The 14,609-nt window shown below is 35.3% G+C and overlaps 1 protein-coding gene across 10 annotated transcripts; it reads right to left on the reverse strand.

The window, feature by feature from the left end:
* Nucleotides 1-59: 59 nt before the first annotated feature.
* On the reverse strand, nt 60-11,706 carry LOC103719219 (uncharacterized). Of its 10 annotated transcripts, XR_015968195.1 has the most exons (4): nt 11,262-11,521; nt 7,352-8,263; nt 6,420-6,508; nt 288-426 (listed from the first exon to the last, which is right to left on the reverse strand). XR_015968195.1 is itself a non-coding variant. In XM_026809299.4 (2 exons), the coding sequence occupies exons 1-2, from the start codon at nt 11,380-11,382 to the stop codon at nt 7,410-7,412; spliced, it is 957 nt and encodes a 318-aa protein (XP_026665100.1). In that variant the 5' UTR covers nt 11,383-11,662; the 3' UTR covers nt 3,621-7,409. The 10 variants fall into 10 exon arrangements, 2 of the variants coding, with proteins under 2 accessions (XP_026665100.1, XP_088559290.1); XR_005511041.3 differs by having other exon boundaries at nt 60-6,508; nt 11,280-11,706; XR_015968196.1 differs by lacking the exon at nt 6,420-6,508.
* Between the last annotated feature and the right edge of the window lie 2,903 nt (nt 11,707-14,609).

Raw genomic sequence — 14,609 nt, forward strand, 5'->3', positions numbered from 1 at the left:
ACAAACACATGGAGGTTGGAGAATTCGAGCAACAATCCCACAAAAAAAAATTCAAGAGATTATACCAAGGAATCACAAGAATATAATAAACAAACTCACAACATGAGTCTGAAGCAACAAAACTGTTGGAATAACAACAAAACATTAAGCTCATTTTCAGCATTTACAGACTGATTTGCTGCCATGCATCGTATCAACCAGAATGACCGAAACTCAGAAATGCTTCCATAGCTGACAGAATATTCTCCCATCAAATTTTGAATTAAAACAAACAAGAAGATGCCAAATTGAGCACCTTAACTGTCAGCATTCACATCTTCAAAGAGCTGCCAGCCAACAACCTGCATGCTTGGATCGATGTCTTAGACCCTGTTCCTTGCTTTTGATACAAGTCAAAATAAGAAGATGGCAACCCTGCTTGGTCTCCTGTTCACAAAGTCAACGAAGAAAGACAAACAGCTGAACTTGCCTGCAACTTGTTTCCAAAGATAAATTCAGCCTAAACGAAGATAAACACTTAAAGATGGGGTTAAAAAGATGAAATTTCTCTTCCAAAGTTGACAGGATACAAATGTGTATTTTACCCTAAAAAGAAGGGAAAGTCGTGAAGGAAGTCGTAAATTTAAATAGAGCTGATCTTGAGATTAGGAAGAAAAGAACCCATTTGAACAAGAGCAGTATTGTCTCTAACATATCCAGCTGCAATAATTGCGATTATTGAAATGTTGCCAGATTACCTGTTCTAAGAATCTAACAAATTCTCTGGTGAAGGTAGTGACTGAAGGCAGTGAAATCTTTAATCCAAATCCTGATAGTGACAATGGTGTTGATCCACAAGCTGCAGTTTTGATCTGATTTATCTAATCACAAACACTTGCATCTAAGCATGATACCGAAATGATTCCACCTGCCTTCTATAATTAACAACCTTCAGAAGTATTGCCGAAAAGAGACTCTAGTACATTCACCTGATATCCAAGCATCAAGGTGTTGCCTTGATTTAACTTGCACAATTAGAATTTAATTAAGCCCTCCAGTAGCTACAAACTCACCAATGTGTGAGATTGTCTCCAAGAAGTTAGAATAATACAAAAAGCCCTACGTTTCTTTACCTTCTTGACAAATCAAACAGGAGTAGTACTTCCTGGGGCACTGAATCCTAGCGAAACTTTACATAATTTGAGAGAGTAACCTGGGTTTATAAGAAGCAGATTTTACCCGACCAGTAAGTCAGCACAAATCACAACCTAAAGTCAGAGCCATGCCAACCTAGACCCCCGTAGAACCTCTTAAGTTGCCAGCAATTATTAGCACGACAATCATACTGATGGTTAATACTGTTCTCTCCAATTGTTGATATAATTCTCAAACCAGCAGATTGGATTCCACCAGGTCTATCACAAATCTCTTTACCAGAAAGCTCATGGTTTTGAACTCCTGGAATCAAAAGTAAGCATCAGTTACAGTTGACTTCCAACTGAAGATAATGAATGATATCTCTTGTTCTTCCAAGTTCCTAACCTGAATTACAAAGCACAGAAGAAAAAGAAGAAAAAATGGAAGGAACATCTGTAAGCAATCCTCCAGAAATTTATGACTCTACCCTACTTCGTCAAGTCTACTGGACTCGATGAACTAAAAGACTCATACCAAGCATAACCAGTGAGCAAATGCACTTAACATTGCCTGTTTCTAAGAACATCCACACACTTTTGCTGCCTTCACAAACATCATAAATATATAGTGACATTTTGAAATACATGCTAAATTTTTGAATAAGCTACCAGCATATGTCATGGTGGAGATTACTCATCTTTTTGCACAAAGAGGTCTAAGATCAGTAACCTGGAAAGAAATGTCACAGTAACTAGATAAAGAACCTCTAGGGTATCCCTTCTGTTCAGCTTACATAGATAAAAAATTACAAGAGTCATTCTAATGCATGGGCAACACATTTGCAATCACCAAGTGGACATAAAGGAAAAACATTATTCACTTTTGAGATCAACCTATCGGTTTTATTTTCCCAAATGTCATACACTTATTATTGAGCTCATCCTCTTCCAAATTTGCAAGTCGATGTACAATGTACTAAGGGGGTTGATTCACTTGCAATGCTTGACAATTAGGTACACTACCGATGCAATTGGCCTTCACTCAATGAGAATAAGAACAAAGAAAACACCGTTCACATTCTTTAATCCTACCATCAACAATAACAATCATTTGAAGAACGAGTTACGAATTCAGACCAGAACCAAAGGAAGCAAGAAACCTAAACTCAGATACCCCGCACAGGCATCCAAGTGAAATAATTTCTATCAACCTCCAGTTCTTATCAGGTAAAAAATATCCTTTCACTAAAATGACGACCTAAACCACATATTAGGACGGAGCCCAAAAAATAAATAGTGAATATTTAATGGGACTTACTAATCACAATGTTTTTTAATTTTTAAATCCAAAAAGAACTTTACAACTTTCTTCATAGTTTGAGTTTCTTTTTATAATTGGTTGTCAATGCTCCACCTTTATCTTCCAAGTTCATGAACCGCACCATGGTGCTTATATTTCTACCATATCAAAAATACGAACATATTCCATCTGCCATTTACCAATTTTGAATTTACCATCTCCCTTAAAATGCAAAAAGTATATACCAAAAAAATCACAAAAATAGTTACTAGTGAGTAGAAATTATTCAAATAAAGAATAATTGAGTAGAATATTGGCAAAGAATATTTCCAAATAAAGAAATTTTGAAATTATTCCAAATTTATTTTTAGAATAAGGAATTTATATTAATCTGAACCACAATCAAAATTTGAAATCATTGGCAAGTAGATTTTTAGAATAAAGAATTTCAAGGAAACATATTGCTGATTATTAAAAACTAGAAAATTTCCAAATAAAGAAAATCTAAAATTCTTTTAAATCTAAGTTAATTATATTAAGTAGAACTGGTGAGTGGAATATTTTCAAATATATATAGTCGCATAATTATCAACCAATAGAAAATTCCCAAATAAAGAAGTCATGATTGAGTAGAATATTGGCGAAGAATATTACCAAACAAAATTTTTTGAAAACATGCCAAATTTATTTTCAAAATAAGAAATTTCAAATAATTTATTTTTGACATAAAGAATTCAGATAAGGAAACACATTGCCAATTATTTACAAATAGAAAATATCAAATAAAGAATATTTGAGATTATTTGAATCATCTCTTCTCTATAAATATTGAAGAGATCCCTGACATCTCGATCGTACTTCATTTATTGTGATCCAGTAAGTGAGTCTTTTTATTCAACTTACTAGAGATTAATTTTCATTGGCTTGTAAGTACAAACAAGCATCTCTTCTTCTTCCTCATCAGACAATATCACTAGCCCCCAGGGGTAATAATGAATACCAACGAAAACTAGGAACATATGGTGTTATATTGCATGTTACCTGTTCTTCAACGAGATGATCACCCATTATTTCATGCAAACTTTATTATAGTAAACTGTCATTAATATTAACATTAAACAATCAATAATGTTTTTAATCATTTGTTTAAATTTAACAAGTGATTCATTTTTTACTCTTCTACTAAGTAGATTTCTTATTAAATATTTTTATTCTTTTTTAAAAGTTTTTGAGTTTATTCTAACTTATATTCTTTAGTTCTATTTCTATATTTAAGTTTGTATCTTTGAATTTATACTTTTACTACTAATACATTTACTTCAAAAAATAAAATCATATAACTAAGTTATTTTCCAATGCTAACTATCATTACTTTTGCTAAATGTGCATTGGACATACCTGGATGCTAGTAATAACAAAGGCATAAGTAGAATATTTTTTTTAATGTAACAAAAACAATTGAAACTTCTTTAGAGTAGCAAATACATGACAAAAACTTCTTCAAAGCAACAATCACAAGAAGCATCCAAATGCATGACAAACTATGCTTAGTAAAGGATAACAAAAAAATACCTACTCAATGGAAAAACTGCATGTCACAAAAAATGAACATGAACTGACACTTTAAAATAGTAGTTAGCAGAAAAACCAGTAACTATAGGGTATATCAAAGAAAGTTCAGGATGATAGGTCATTTTGATGAGGAAAAGCATGCGTGGATGTGAAGCAAAGGATATCTTAAAAAGCAAAGGGATTGAGATTATTCCAGAATCCATTTTCTGATTTTAAAGTGTAAGTCAGAAATTGTCAATGGTGTGAAGAGTATTGCAGAATCCATCATTGCTATCAGAGAAGAACACTAAGGATGGATGACTTGAATTAGGAGTCCTCTGAAATGCCTATATCCATGTTCGCCAAAGATATATATTTCTTCCACTCAAGTAATGTTCTAAGAAGGCAATATCAGTTAAAAGAAACACAGATAAAAACACAGGAGATATTTATTTATTTATTTACCTTTCCAAATCGAACTAGAGACCTCTTCACATTGCAGGTGCTAAGCAGACAAGCATCAATCAACCGAGGAAGTCTATTTGGTGGTTATATATTGATTACAACACTTTATGTATCAGGCCTGTTTTCCACCAATGCATGTTCTTCATCTTTCAAGTCCATGTATGCATTGCATATCGTAATTTGCATAAGTGGTCTACTTGTCAACCCTTTAATGGTGTGCAACTCGTATGGTGGTAAAATATAATGCTCAACCATTAAATTGCAAAATTCACTAAAAATTCAACCCTGAAGGAAAAACTTAAGAAGTGGAGATGGATTTTATTTCTTCTAATTATATAGATTAATTTGAGTTGTTATCATAAAGTGATAGGAATTCTGGTTGGTTTTTGCACCGAGTGCATCATACAAAACATTTTGCTACTTGCGAAAATTCTAAGATGAGTACATGAGTAAAACGTAAACTCGCTCTAGACCTAATTTAAACCCAAGGACTATTTGGCATTGTTTTATTTCTTATTTTCTATTAAAAAAATAAAATTGCAAAAAACAAGACAAAAAACATGTTCGGTGCTGTTGTTTTTATTTTCTGATTGTCAAAAGTTACTTTCATTATTTCTCAAAAATAAAAGAAAGATATTCAAAAATAAGAAATTCATGCTTTTTGCCACCACCACTAATATTTCTGCCATTGCCACCACCACGCTACCATCCCCACTATCGTTGCTACCTTCACCATACAATTGCTATCATTGCCGCCTCCACCATATCGCCAACACCCCCACCACCACCATTATTGCTGCAGCCATATCATTGCTATATCATAACCGCCTTTATCATATAGCTAGCACTCCCGCCACCACCATTACCATTGCAGCGACACCACCACTACCATCATCGCTGCCTCCATGTAGCCAGCACCACCATCGCTGCCGCCACTGCATCACCACCGCCACCATCGTCGCCTTTACCACATCGCCGGTACTCCCACCACTACCAATGCCACCACCACCATTGTTGCCACTTTTGCCGCACTACTGCCACCCCCACCAGCAATACCACTTGCATCTCCACTGCCTTCGTCTCTATAGCCATCACCTCTGCCACCATCACTATGTTTATTTTTTTTTTTTAAAGAAATGATTGCACCAAACATGTTTACATTTTTAAAATCAGAAAAAAATGAACATGGAATGCCTACTTTTTGTTTCAAAAAATAGAAAAAATGAAAGTAATGCTGAGCGACACCTAACATTCTCAATTAAAATTAATCTCACACACAAATCATGACATGAACCATGCAATGAAAAGATTCTTTGAAGTGTCATCTAGTTACAAAATTATTCAACTGTCACTTGTGACTGAGAACTGCTCTACATGTGTAACTCATTTACGAATTCAAATTTCAAAGCACTGCCCATTCAGAATGTGATATATATGCTGAAGAATGATCAAAGTGTCTAGGTTACCTACATTCACAGCTCTGCCACAAATCTTGGAAATCAAAACCTAATTTGCAACATGACAACTTCTTAATTCTGAGATAAGAGTGAACAAAAAAATCAAATGGAGAGTTAATAATGTAAAGAGAATGATAATCACTTAACAGTGAGCATCTTGCAGTGTTGTTAGCATGGAAGAAACATCAAAAATTGCTTAAGGTTGTGGTTGAAAGTGATAAATTCAAAAGAATGGGTCACATGATGTATTAACTGCTGTGTGACCATAATAGACCAAATGATACAATACCCTTTTGTGAAACAGTGTGGCGATCTGATATGATCACACAGCACATTTTTTTGTATGGTTTCCAGAGTAGGTTCAGATATTGCTTATATCATCACAGAGGCCAACAAAACCTCCTAAGCTCCTGCTCTGCACACAGTCAATATATGTTATACAAAGGTTCTTGAATCCTGACAATATCATCTTTGCATGATTTTGCTTAGTTATTGAATGACATTTTATGGTTTTTCCTTGAAACTTCTCACCAATATATTGAAACTTGACTCTACATACTGCATCAGCTTCTTAATAGTCTTTAAGTATATACACATGCAATGCAACAAACTGTCCATACCTGCAAACAAACAAGATGAAAAGATTACTCAAAGTTGAAAAGTTATCCATTTAGCTGAGAAGAAAACTTCATAGGCACACTAACAAAGTGTAAAACAGAAAGTACATTCCAGGGTCCTAAATGTATCTTATAATGTGTACACAGTGAAAATTTAAAATTGATATGGACAAGACAATAACCACGATAAAGGACAGTTATCATTCCACAAAGAACAAGGAACTAGAAGAGAATAAAATGAAATTATATGATACAACCAGAAAAAATAAAACCAAAGGTCCAAAATCACAGCTACTGCTTTTCTTGGAACAAGTGGAATATAATAAAACAGCCCAAAACACATACACAATATAAAATTAAGCATGCTTGGAACACATAGCATTCAATATCGATAGATGTCCAGCATGCAGTCAGGTAACATTGTGTTTGCAAGGAAGACAAGACGTTCAATGAACAATGAACAAGTTCATATTACAATCACAGTTTTACTATGAACATTATTAACAAAAACAAGATCTTCAAAAATAGCTGTTGCAAGTTATATGAAACAGCTAACTCATTTTGCAACAACAAGCAACACAGAGTACATTCACAAGAGTCATCGAGAAAAACTGAATATGTAAAGTTGGTAACACTACAATTTGATACCATCTGCGAAAGTCCCTGCCTGACCATATGTCATGATAGAGACCGTTACTTGTGTCACGTTTATCGAGCTCTTGATATAGATGCTTGCAGAACTAGATTTACAGTTACAATTATATCCAAACAAAAAAAAAATCAAAGAACCAATGAAAGCTTATAGCCATAAAAACTATGAAATGGATCTCTTATCCCATGCACCACCTGATTCAGCTAATCTATCATGATTTATCGGCCAACACAAGCACATGGAGTTCCACAGCTACATAGCCAGGGGCTGCTTAGCATATACTGTGTTCTGACATGGATAGTTTGTCCTATTTCTTCCTCTGCAATCAGTCCAGCTATTATTTGACTGATAACCATCCACCTGGTACTTAGGTTTCGTATATCTTGAACCGAACCGACCACCTCCATTTCTCTTTCTTCCATTTCTTCTATTTGGCTCACTATTCCTGTTCTCCCAAGTTCCGCATGGATTTCTCCTCCAATTATCCCAGTAATTGTCAGTCCCATATACCAATGGTTTATCCTGCACAACTCCCTTGCCCCAAACTCCACCACTGCAAACCCATGCAGTGCCAGAATCATTCTTTATATCCCAACTTGAGCAGTAGGTCTCAGATGCATTCCCCCATCCACTGGGTCTTATTTGTTCAATATAAGCATCCCAGTTTGCAGAGCTATGCTCACCAGTTTTCTTATTTGAAGGGACAGGGTCCTCTGCATCACCCCACCCAGAAGCTGGAACTGGTTTGTCTGTAAAGATAAAGGAATCCCAGCCATTAGTTGGAGTATTATACACATCAGCAGGGGCTGGAGGTGGTTCATCTAAATCTGCCACCAGATCAGGATCGACAATAGCATCTTGGTCAACTTCATCAATATACAGATCTGGGTCAGGCAGAGGGATGTTACAATGGAAACCATTATACTCTGCATAGAACCGGGCCTTTGCACTCTGAAAAGCCTCTAAAGCAGCTGAATCATCCCACTGTATCACATTCTTATACAGACCCATAAATTTCTTGTTTTCACAGAACCTCTTCCATGGAATTGCACCCACATGCATGCAGAATTTCTTCTCCCACAAAGGAACTGATGGAACCTCAGATCCTGAAAACAAAACAAAAGAACATAAATTTAAGTGAGAAACAGTACCACAGTATAACTAATCAAAAAAAGCCATCTTTTGAAACCATGATAATAACAATGCAAGATAGTCCAAGCAACTATATAAGATGCTAGCAATGGAATTCAACCAACAATCACAATCTTATAGAATGGCATAAGCTGGAATATTGCTAGGGAAACTATGACCATACAATGTACGAATAAGTTAGTCATGCCTAAAAGAATGATACAACGTGGCAGCACCAGCAGTTTGTTCAGAGAAATATAAATAAAGTTCCAGTTATTTGACATGAAGGGAAATCATGAACCTGCACCTCCTTTCTTATGATAGGAAGAAAATGTTTTATACGTTTATATTTCTCTAAATTTCAAATGACAAAAATTAGGAAGAATTGGAGGAGAGACAAAGATCTAAGATTTGCAACCTTCTAAAATAACACACATCCACCACAAAATAGTAGAAATTTATGTTGAAATCTATATCTAATCTCACTTAAGAAGGCAATACTTGAACAAAGAATCAGACTTAGTTAGGATCATAGGATCAGGATCACAGCCAAAACTCATTCTGATCCTGTCTAGTGCTTTATGTTAAATTTCTCCCTCTTCCATACCTTCAGAAGCAAACCTTTGCTGGCACCACCTCATCTGCTCAACCATTGTTCCCCATCAGATAGTAATGGAATGGGCTATGTGGGAGGTGGACCAGAAAGTGTGGCAAGTAGCAGTCTTTGAGGCAAGCTGCTTGTGGTTGGCAAGATTAGTTATAGGAGATTGGTAAGGCATAATGGTTTGCATGCTGCAGAAGTTGCAGGATGGAGAAGTGTTGAGGGTTAGCAGATTACACAAAACAATGGAGGATTTGCACAAGGCCGCAAGCGGGCAAGTTAGGTCTAACAGAACTTGACTCTGATATGACAAAATATGACTCAGGATTTAAGATTTAGACCAAGATCTGACTCATTCAATTGGTTGAGTGGGTCAAGTTCCCTTCAAGTTGACTTTATGTTGAATTTGGATATACCCTGCTTTTAGGACTAGTATTGATCGGGTCATAGCGGGTTCTGATTGTATGGTTGCATCGAATACCATGTGATCCAATTCTAAGTGCATGGGAATTCATATCTTAGACAAAATCCATCACAAATCTACAGGTTTGAACTTGAAGTAGGTGTTGAACTCAGATCAGGTATCATTCATGTCCAAGGATTGTTTGACCATTATTGGAGGATCAAGGTGGATAAACAAGGTTGGTGGACACAAGTTGCAATTGAGTCACAGAGGTGGTGAAGAAAAAAAAGCAATGGGTTATGGGCTAGGTCAAGGGGGCAAAGGTGGTGAGTACAGCTTGCAAGCAGCAGAAGAATAGCAGGTGAGATCGTGAAATGTGGAGTAGGTGATACAGGGTTGCTTGAAAACTCTCAGACAATGAAGTGGGTACGTGTGATTGGTTTTCAGTTTTCTTGAAATATTCCGACTAAAACCAAATCTGACCATAATTGCATCGCATTTTGCAGATTTAGATCTCCTTTCTCAAATCCAGATTCTCCTCATTAAATGACCAATGAATCAGGTTAACAGCCTTTATATATCATTTGCATCCCCAGGTATACAGAACTAAATAAATTCTGAGGCAAAGCCCAGACTCCATATCTCCAACATTTCACAATCTTTTTCTTTTAAGTTTTGTATAACTAGAATGAACCCTTTAATTTACAATCTCCAGGATCTCAATCCTATAGAATATAACAATTCCAAAAACTATCATGGAACTTCAATAGCTAGGCTGCTCCATTGTGACCTTGGTGTTGTAGGTTCAAAACATAGAAACAGCCTCTCCGCATGTGGGATAAGGCTGCTTACATCTGACCCTCCCCAAGCCACCAATGGTGGAGCTTCGTGCATTAGGATACCCTTTCTTCATGGAACTCAAATACTCATAAAATAATAGCTATGGAACACCTAAACAAAGCTACTATTATACATTTCAAATCTATATATGGAAAATAACTCCAATCAACAACAACATATTAAAGGAAGACACTGGACGAACTGGGAATTGAAATGATAATTATACAGATAATATAAAAATAACTGTCAAAGTGGTCCAGCATGCTAATCTTATAAATGAAGGAAAACATATCAGAAAAACAAGACTTTCCATATCAAGATTAAAAGTTCGGATGAACAACTGAAAGAATTCAGTTTATTCCCACAAAAGAAAAAAGAACTTATCCAAATCAAAGGGCTCTATGTTCGAAAAAGCCCATGTAGGGTTGAGGCAGAGCTCTAAGATCACATGTCGGGTCCTAATAAACAGAATACGACCTCTCAGCCTTATGATTGAGAAAAAGAAAAAGAACTAAAAATCCCAAAACAGTATTGCCAAATGTTTTTTTCAAAAAGAAAAAAAAAATAAAATCGTGTTTTCAAATTTCTGATAAAGACAATGCAACTACTTCCCAAGACACATCAAATACTTGGTTAAATTAACTTAAAAATAAATTACTTAGTTCTTCATAGTCAGTTGCATCCTAGTTCCCAACCAAACATTCAAACCATGTATATGGAACAGAAACCCACTCAATCATCAGCACGATCAAAACCCAAATAAGATGTAAAATAACCCGAGATGCTACTAAGGATTAAATCTCCCCTAAGATTATACCTCATTATCCTTATGCACTCAAAACCAGGCCTCATCCCAAACCAAGTTAGCCCATCCCACTTCCACATACCCAAACCAAATCACAAGAACCCAGGGAAAATGACCACGATCATAAAGATATAAACACCAAGAGACAGCTAAACCAAAATCAATCAACAAACAAAGAAGAAGCAAGAAATATAGATCAAGAAATTACTCTATACTCCAGAAAAAGCACCAAGCAAGGCAAAACCCAGAAAGAAACTAGAAATCAAAGCCCAAGAAGCAAACTTTAGAACCAAAAAAAGATTGAAATTAGCCAGAAACAAAGACCTAACTCCCAAGATTTACCAGGGGCATGGGGCGGCCTCCAAGATTTAGTCCCTCTGCTGCCTCCCTCCTTGTAACGGTAGCTCTGCTCCCCGTTCCACGACCCCCTCCACTCCCCGGCCATCTCTAAACCCCAAAGAAGAACGTTTTCCGAAAAAAGGTCGGATCTTTTCCCCCAAGTTCAAAAGCCAGACCCAAATAGAACCAAAAACGGGAGAAAATCCAAGAAAAAGGCCAAACCGAAGCAGTAGATGATGCAGTCCGAGAGTAGACGAGAAATACTTCGGTGATGGGAAGTTGACAAGGCGAGAGGTCCGGGGATTTAAAAGTAAAAAAAAAAAAAAAAGGAGAAAAAATCGTGGGAAAAAACACGAGGCGGTATTGGGGAGGGAACCGTTTTGCTTACGTAGCGGGATGCTTTTATTTCTTTTATTGATTGTTTTTGTTTATATTAGAATTTTTTATGTTATCTTTTATATTTTTTTTGAGACTGATGACAATCTACGGAGCGCCGTTTCGACACGACAGGGTGGATTCGTAGGTTTTGGGCGGCGGTCTCGGCAAAATTGACCTCGAGATCCTTCTTTATTACGGTTCTGCCATTTTTTCTTGAATTGGCACTCGCCGCCGTCGTTAAAAGAAAGATCCTTCGTTATTACGTTTCTGCCATTGTTTCATGGTTTGGCACGCGCCGCCATCGGAAGATGCTGAGTTGATTGGATCTTGTTTGATTCCTTTTTTTCTTGGTAAATTCCATTTTTGCCCTTCGTAAAACACGGGAAAAGAAGGGGGGAAAAGAAGGGGGGAAAGTGTGGTCAACAGAAAAATAATGAGATGCCACTTGTTTGGTTGGAGTTTTCAAAGAAGAGAGAAGGGAAAGTTGTATTCCCATGAAAATGTGATTCCCACATTTCATGGGAAAGTCTTTTCCATGAAAAACATGGAAAAGTTACTTTCCCATTAGGTGGGAATCACTCCATTTTTACTTTTTTCCAAAAAGTCCCTTCAGCATTAAAGAAGCATTAAAGAGGCATTAAAAATCTAATTTTTATTAAGGGCATAATAGGAATTATATATAACTTTCCTAGGAAAGTTGATGGCCAACCAAACATAAGTACCTTGGAAATTTGTCACTTTCCCATGGTCAACCAAACATGCCAAAAGTACTTTCTTAGGCATTCTCTTTCTAGGAATTTGTTTTCCAAGAATCATATTCCTATGAAAGAAAATGCTTTCCGCGAACCAAACGAGCCCAAAGATGGAGATTTACGTAGGCACAAGAGCAATAATATCATATTTCTTTTTCTTTGGAAAGGGGAGGCACTACTTTTTTTTATTATTATTTTTAGAGGTGTGAGGAAGGCACTAATATCACGGTACTACTAGTAAGGGTACCAGTTTGGTTCGCTAGTAAAATCATTGGAAGTCATATCGCCAACTTAAAGTTTGGGACTTGCATTCATTAGAATTTATGATGCAATAAATTTTTCACCCATTTTTCTCATCTTCTTCTAAAAGTAACATGCGTGCTACAGCTTCCTAAATCCTCAATAAATTCCAGTCTACCGTTAATTTTGCACTCGGAAATATAATTTTTAATTTCTAACTACTTAATTTATAACAGATTTGTCTTGTTGACTAAACTCCACCTCCATCATGCCACTATTAATTGATTTCCATGCATTCGGCTCCTTCTAAATTACAACACGCAGTTAAGGATGGTAATTTATGAGATCCGATGTATCTCTGGACAACCTATACTTTGAGTGAATTCAATTTAACATAAATAAATTTAGATCGTAAGTAGGTCAACTTGTCTAAATCTATTTATTAAATATATTAAATTTAAATTTAAATTTTTGATCCATTTAACTTATTTTGATCTATTTAATAAATAGATCGAATTATGATCTGACCCGTTTAATAATTGAGACGGGTTCTTTAAAACCTATTTAACCTTTTTAAAACCTGCTTAATCGATTTTCAATCTATTTAACCCGATCCGCTTAACCTGTTTAAATCTATTTAACCTGTGCAAAATACATCCAACCTATTTAATCCGTTTAACCTATTTAATAAATAAGTTTTATGGATCGGATCGTGTCGGATTATCTGTTAAATGAAAAAGGCCGAATTCAGATTTCAAATTTTCACTTATTTAATAAATAAGTCAGATTTGGGTTGATGAATCTTTGACTCGATCTGCATCCAATCCGATTCATATCTAGCCCAACCCAACCCTACTATCACCCCTGTGTGCGCAATTGTTAACTAATCGGGGATGATGGAAGCCATGATTTGCATTAACCAGTTAAGTATTGTATTTAAAGCACAACATTTTATCATTGTTTATAGTTATGTGATTATCAAGTGTTTTGTTTAATAATGTCTGTAATTGGTCTCATGCAATAAGAACTGCATTGAGGTCCAAAAGATCCTGAATGGATGTTGGGTGGTTGCTTTTTTTGGGGATTATTAATGGTATCAGCTGCAACTTTTAATAGAAGATCCTAGTATCATGAATTATAGAATAAGACATAAAAATACAAATGAAAACATTATGAAAAGATTATTATAGTATGATAAGTTTTGCATTGTAGCAATGCATGACGAAATTACAACTTCTGGGGTAAAAGTCATTTTTGTACCACATATAAAGCACTAAAAACTAAAGACACTTGCACATACTTATTTATTTTATTAATCTCATCTTTCTATTTTAACATGCATCCTTCTCCCTAGATACAATAGTGAGGGTATACACTTGTGCATTGTCTCACTTATTCACAATGAAGGACTTCTTTTTCTTATGAATTATGAAATTATTATTCCATGTACTACAAAAATTATGGCTATGTAGTCTTGAAACTCTTGTGTATAATTTCATGAGACACTTCATATTTATTGGTATGTCCCTCTATTATAGCTTTAGAATTGATATAATTATACATGGGGAATACTATGCTTATAAAAACTATTGCCTATTATACAAAATCCTAGTTATTCTAGAAAATATACTTTTCGAGTACACAAGAAATTGAACTGATAAGACGACATTATGTAGATAACTATTTTAAGTAAATACTAAAAAAAAATGTTATGATGGATTATTAACTTTCAAAACGAAAAATATATATTTAAAAGACTAATCCAAAATAGAGAAGATAATATCAAGTATTAATATTATAAAAAGAATGGAACTTCCATAAAAGTTGATTTTTCTTTGCTTTTTCACTCACACTCTCTCTGATTTGTCTTCCTCAATTTCCACTCTCATTATCAGCAAGTAAGATAAGCAATCAAACTACTAAACCAACTAATATTATACTTATAATGCGTAAGATGTATAAT

The sequence above is a fragment of the Phoenix dactylifera genome, chromosome 8, assembly GCF_051530095.1.
Source record: "Phoenix dactylifera cultivar Ajwa chromosome 8, Ajwa_hap1_PhDact_Kaust_v1.1, whole genome shotgun sequence".
Taxonomy (NCBI): Eukaryota; Viridiplantae; Streptophyta; class Magnoliopsida; order Arecales; family Arecaceae; genus Phoenix; species Phoenix dactylifera.

Coding starts and splice junctions, on each gene's coding strand:
- LOC103719219 (XM_026809299.4), bottom strand. CDS start 11,382: ATGGCCGGGGAGTGGAGGGGGTCGTGGAACGGGGAGCAGAGCTACCGT. Junction 8,264..11,279: donor GAGGCCGCCCCATGCCCCTG/GTAAATCTTGGG, acceptor TTTTGTTTTCAG/GATCTGAGGTTCCATCAGTT.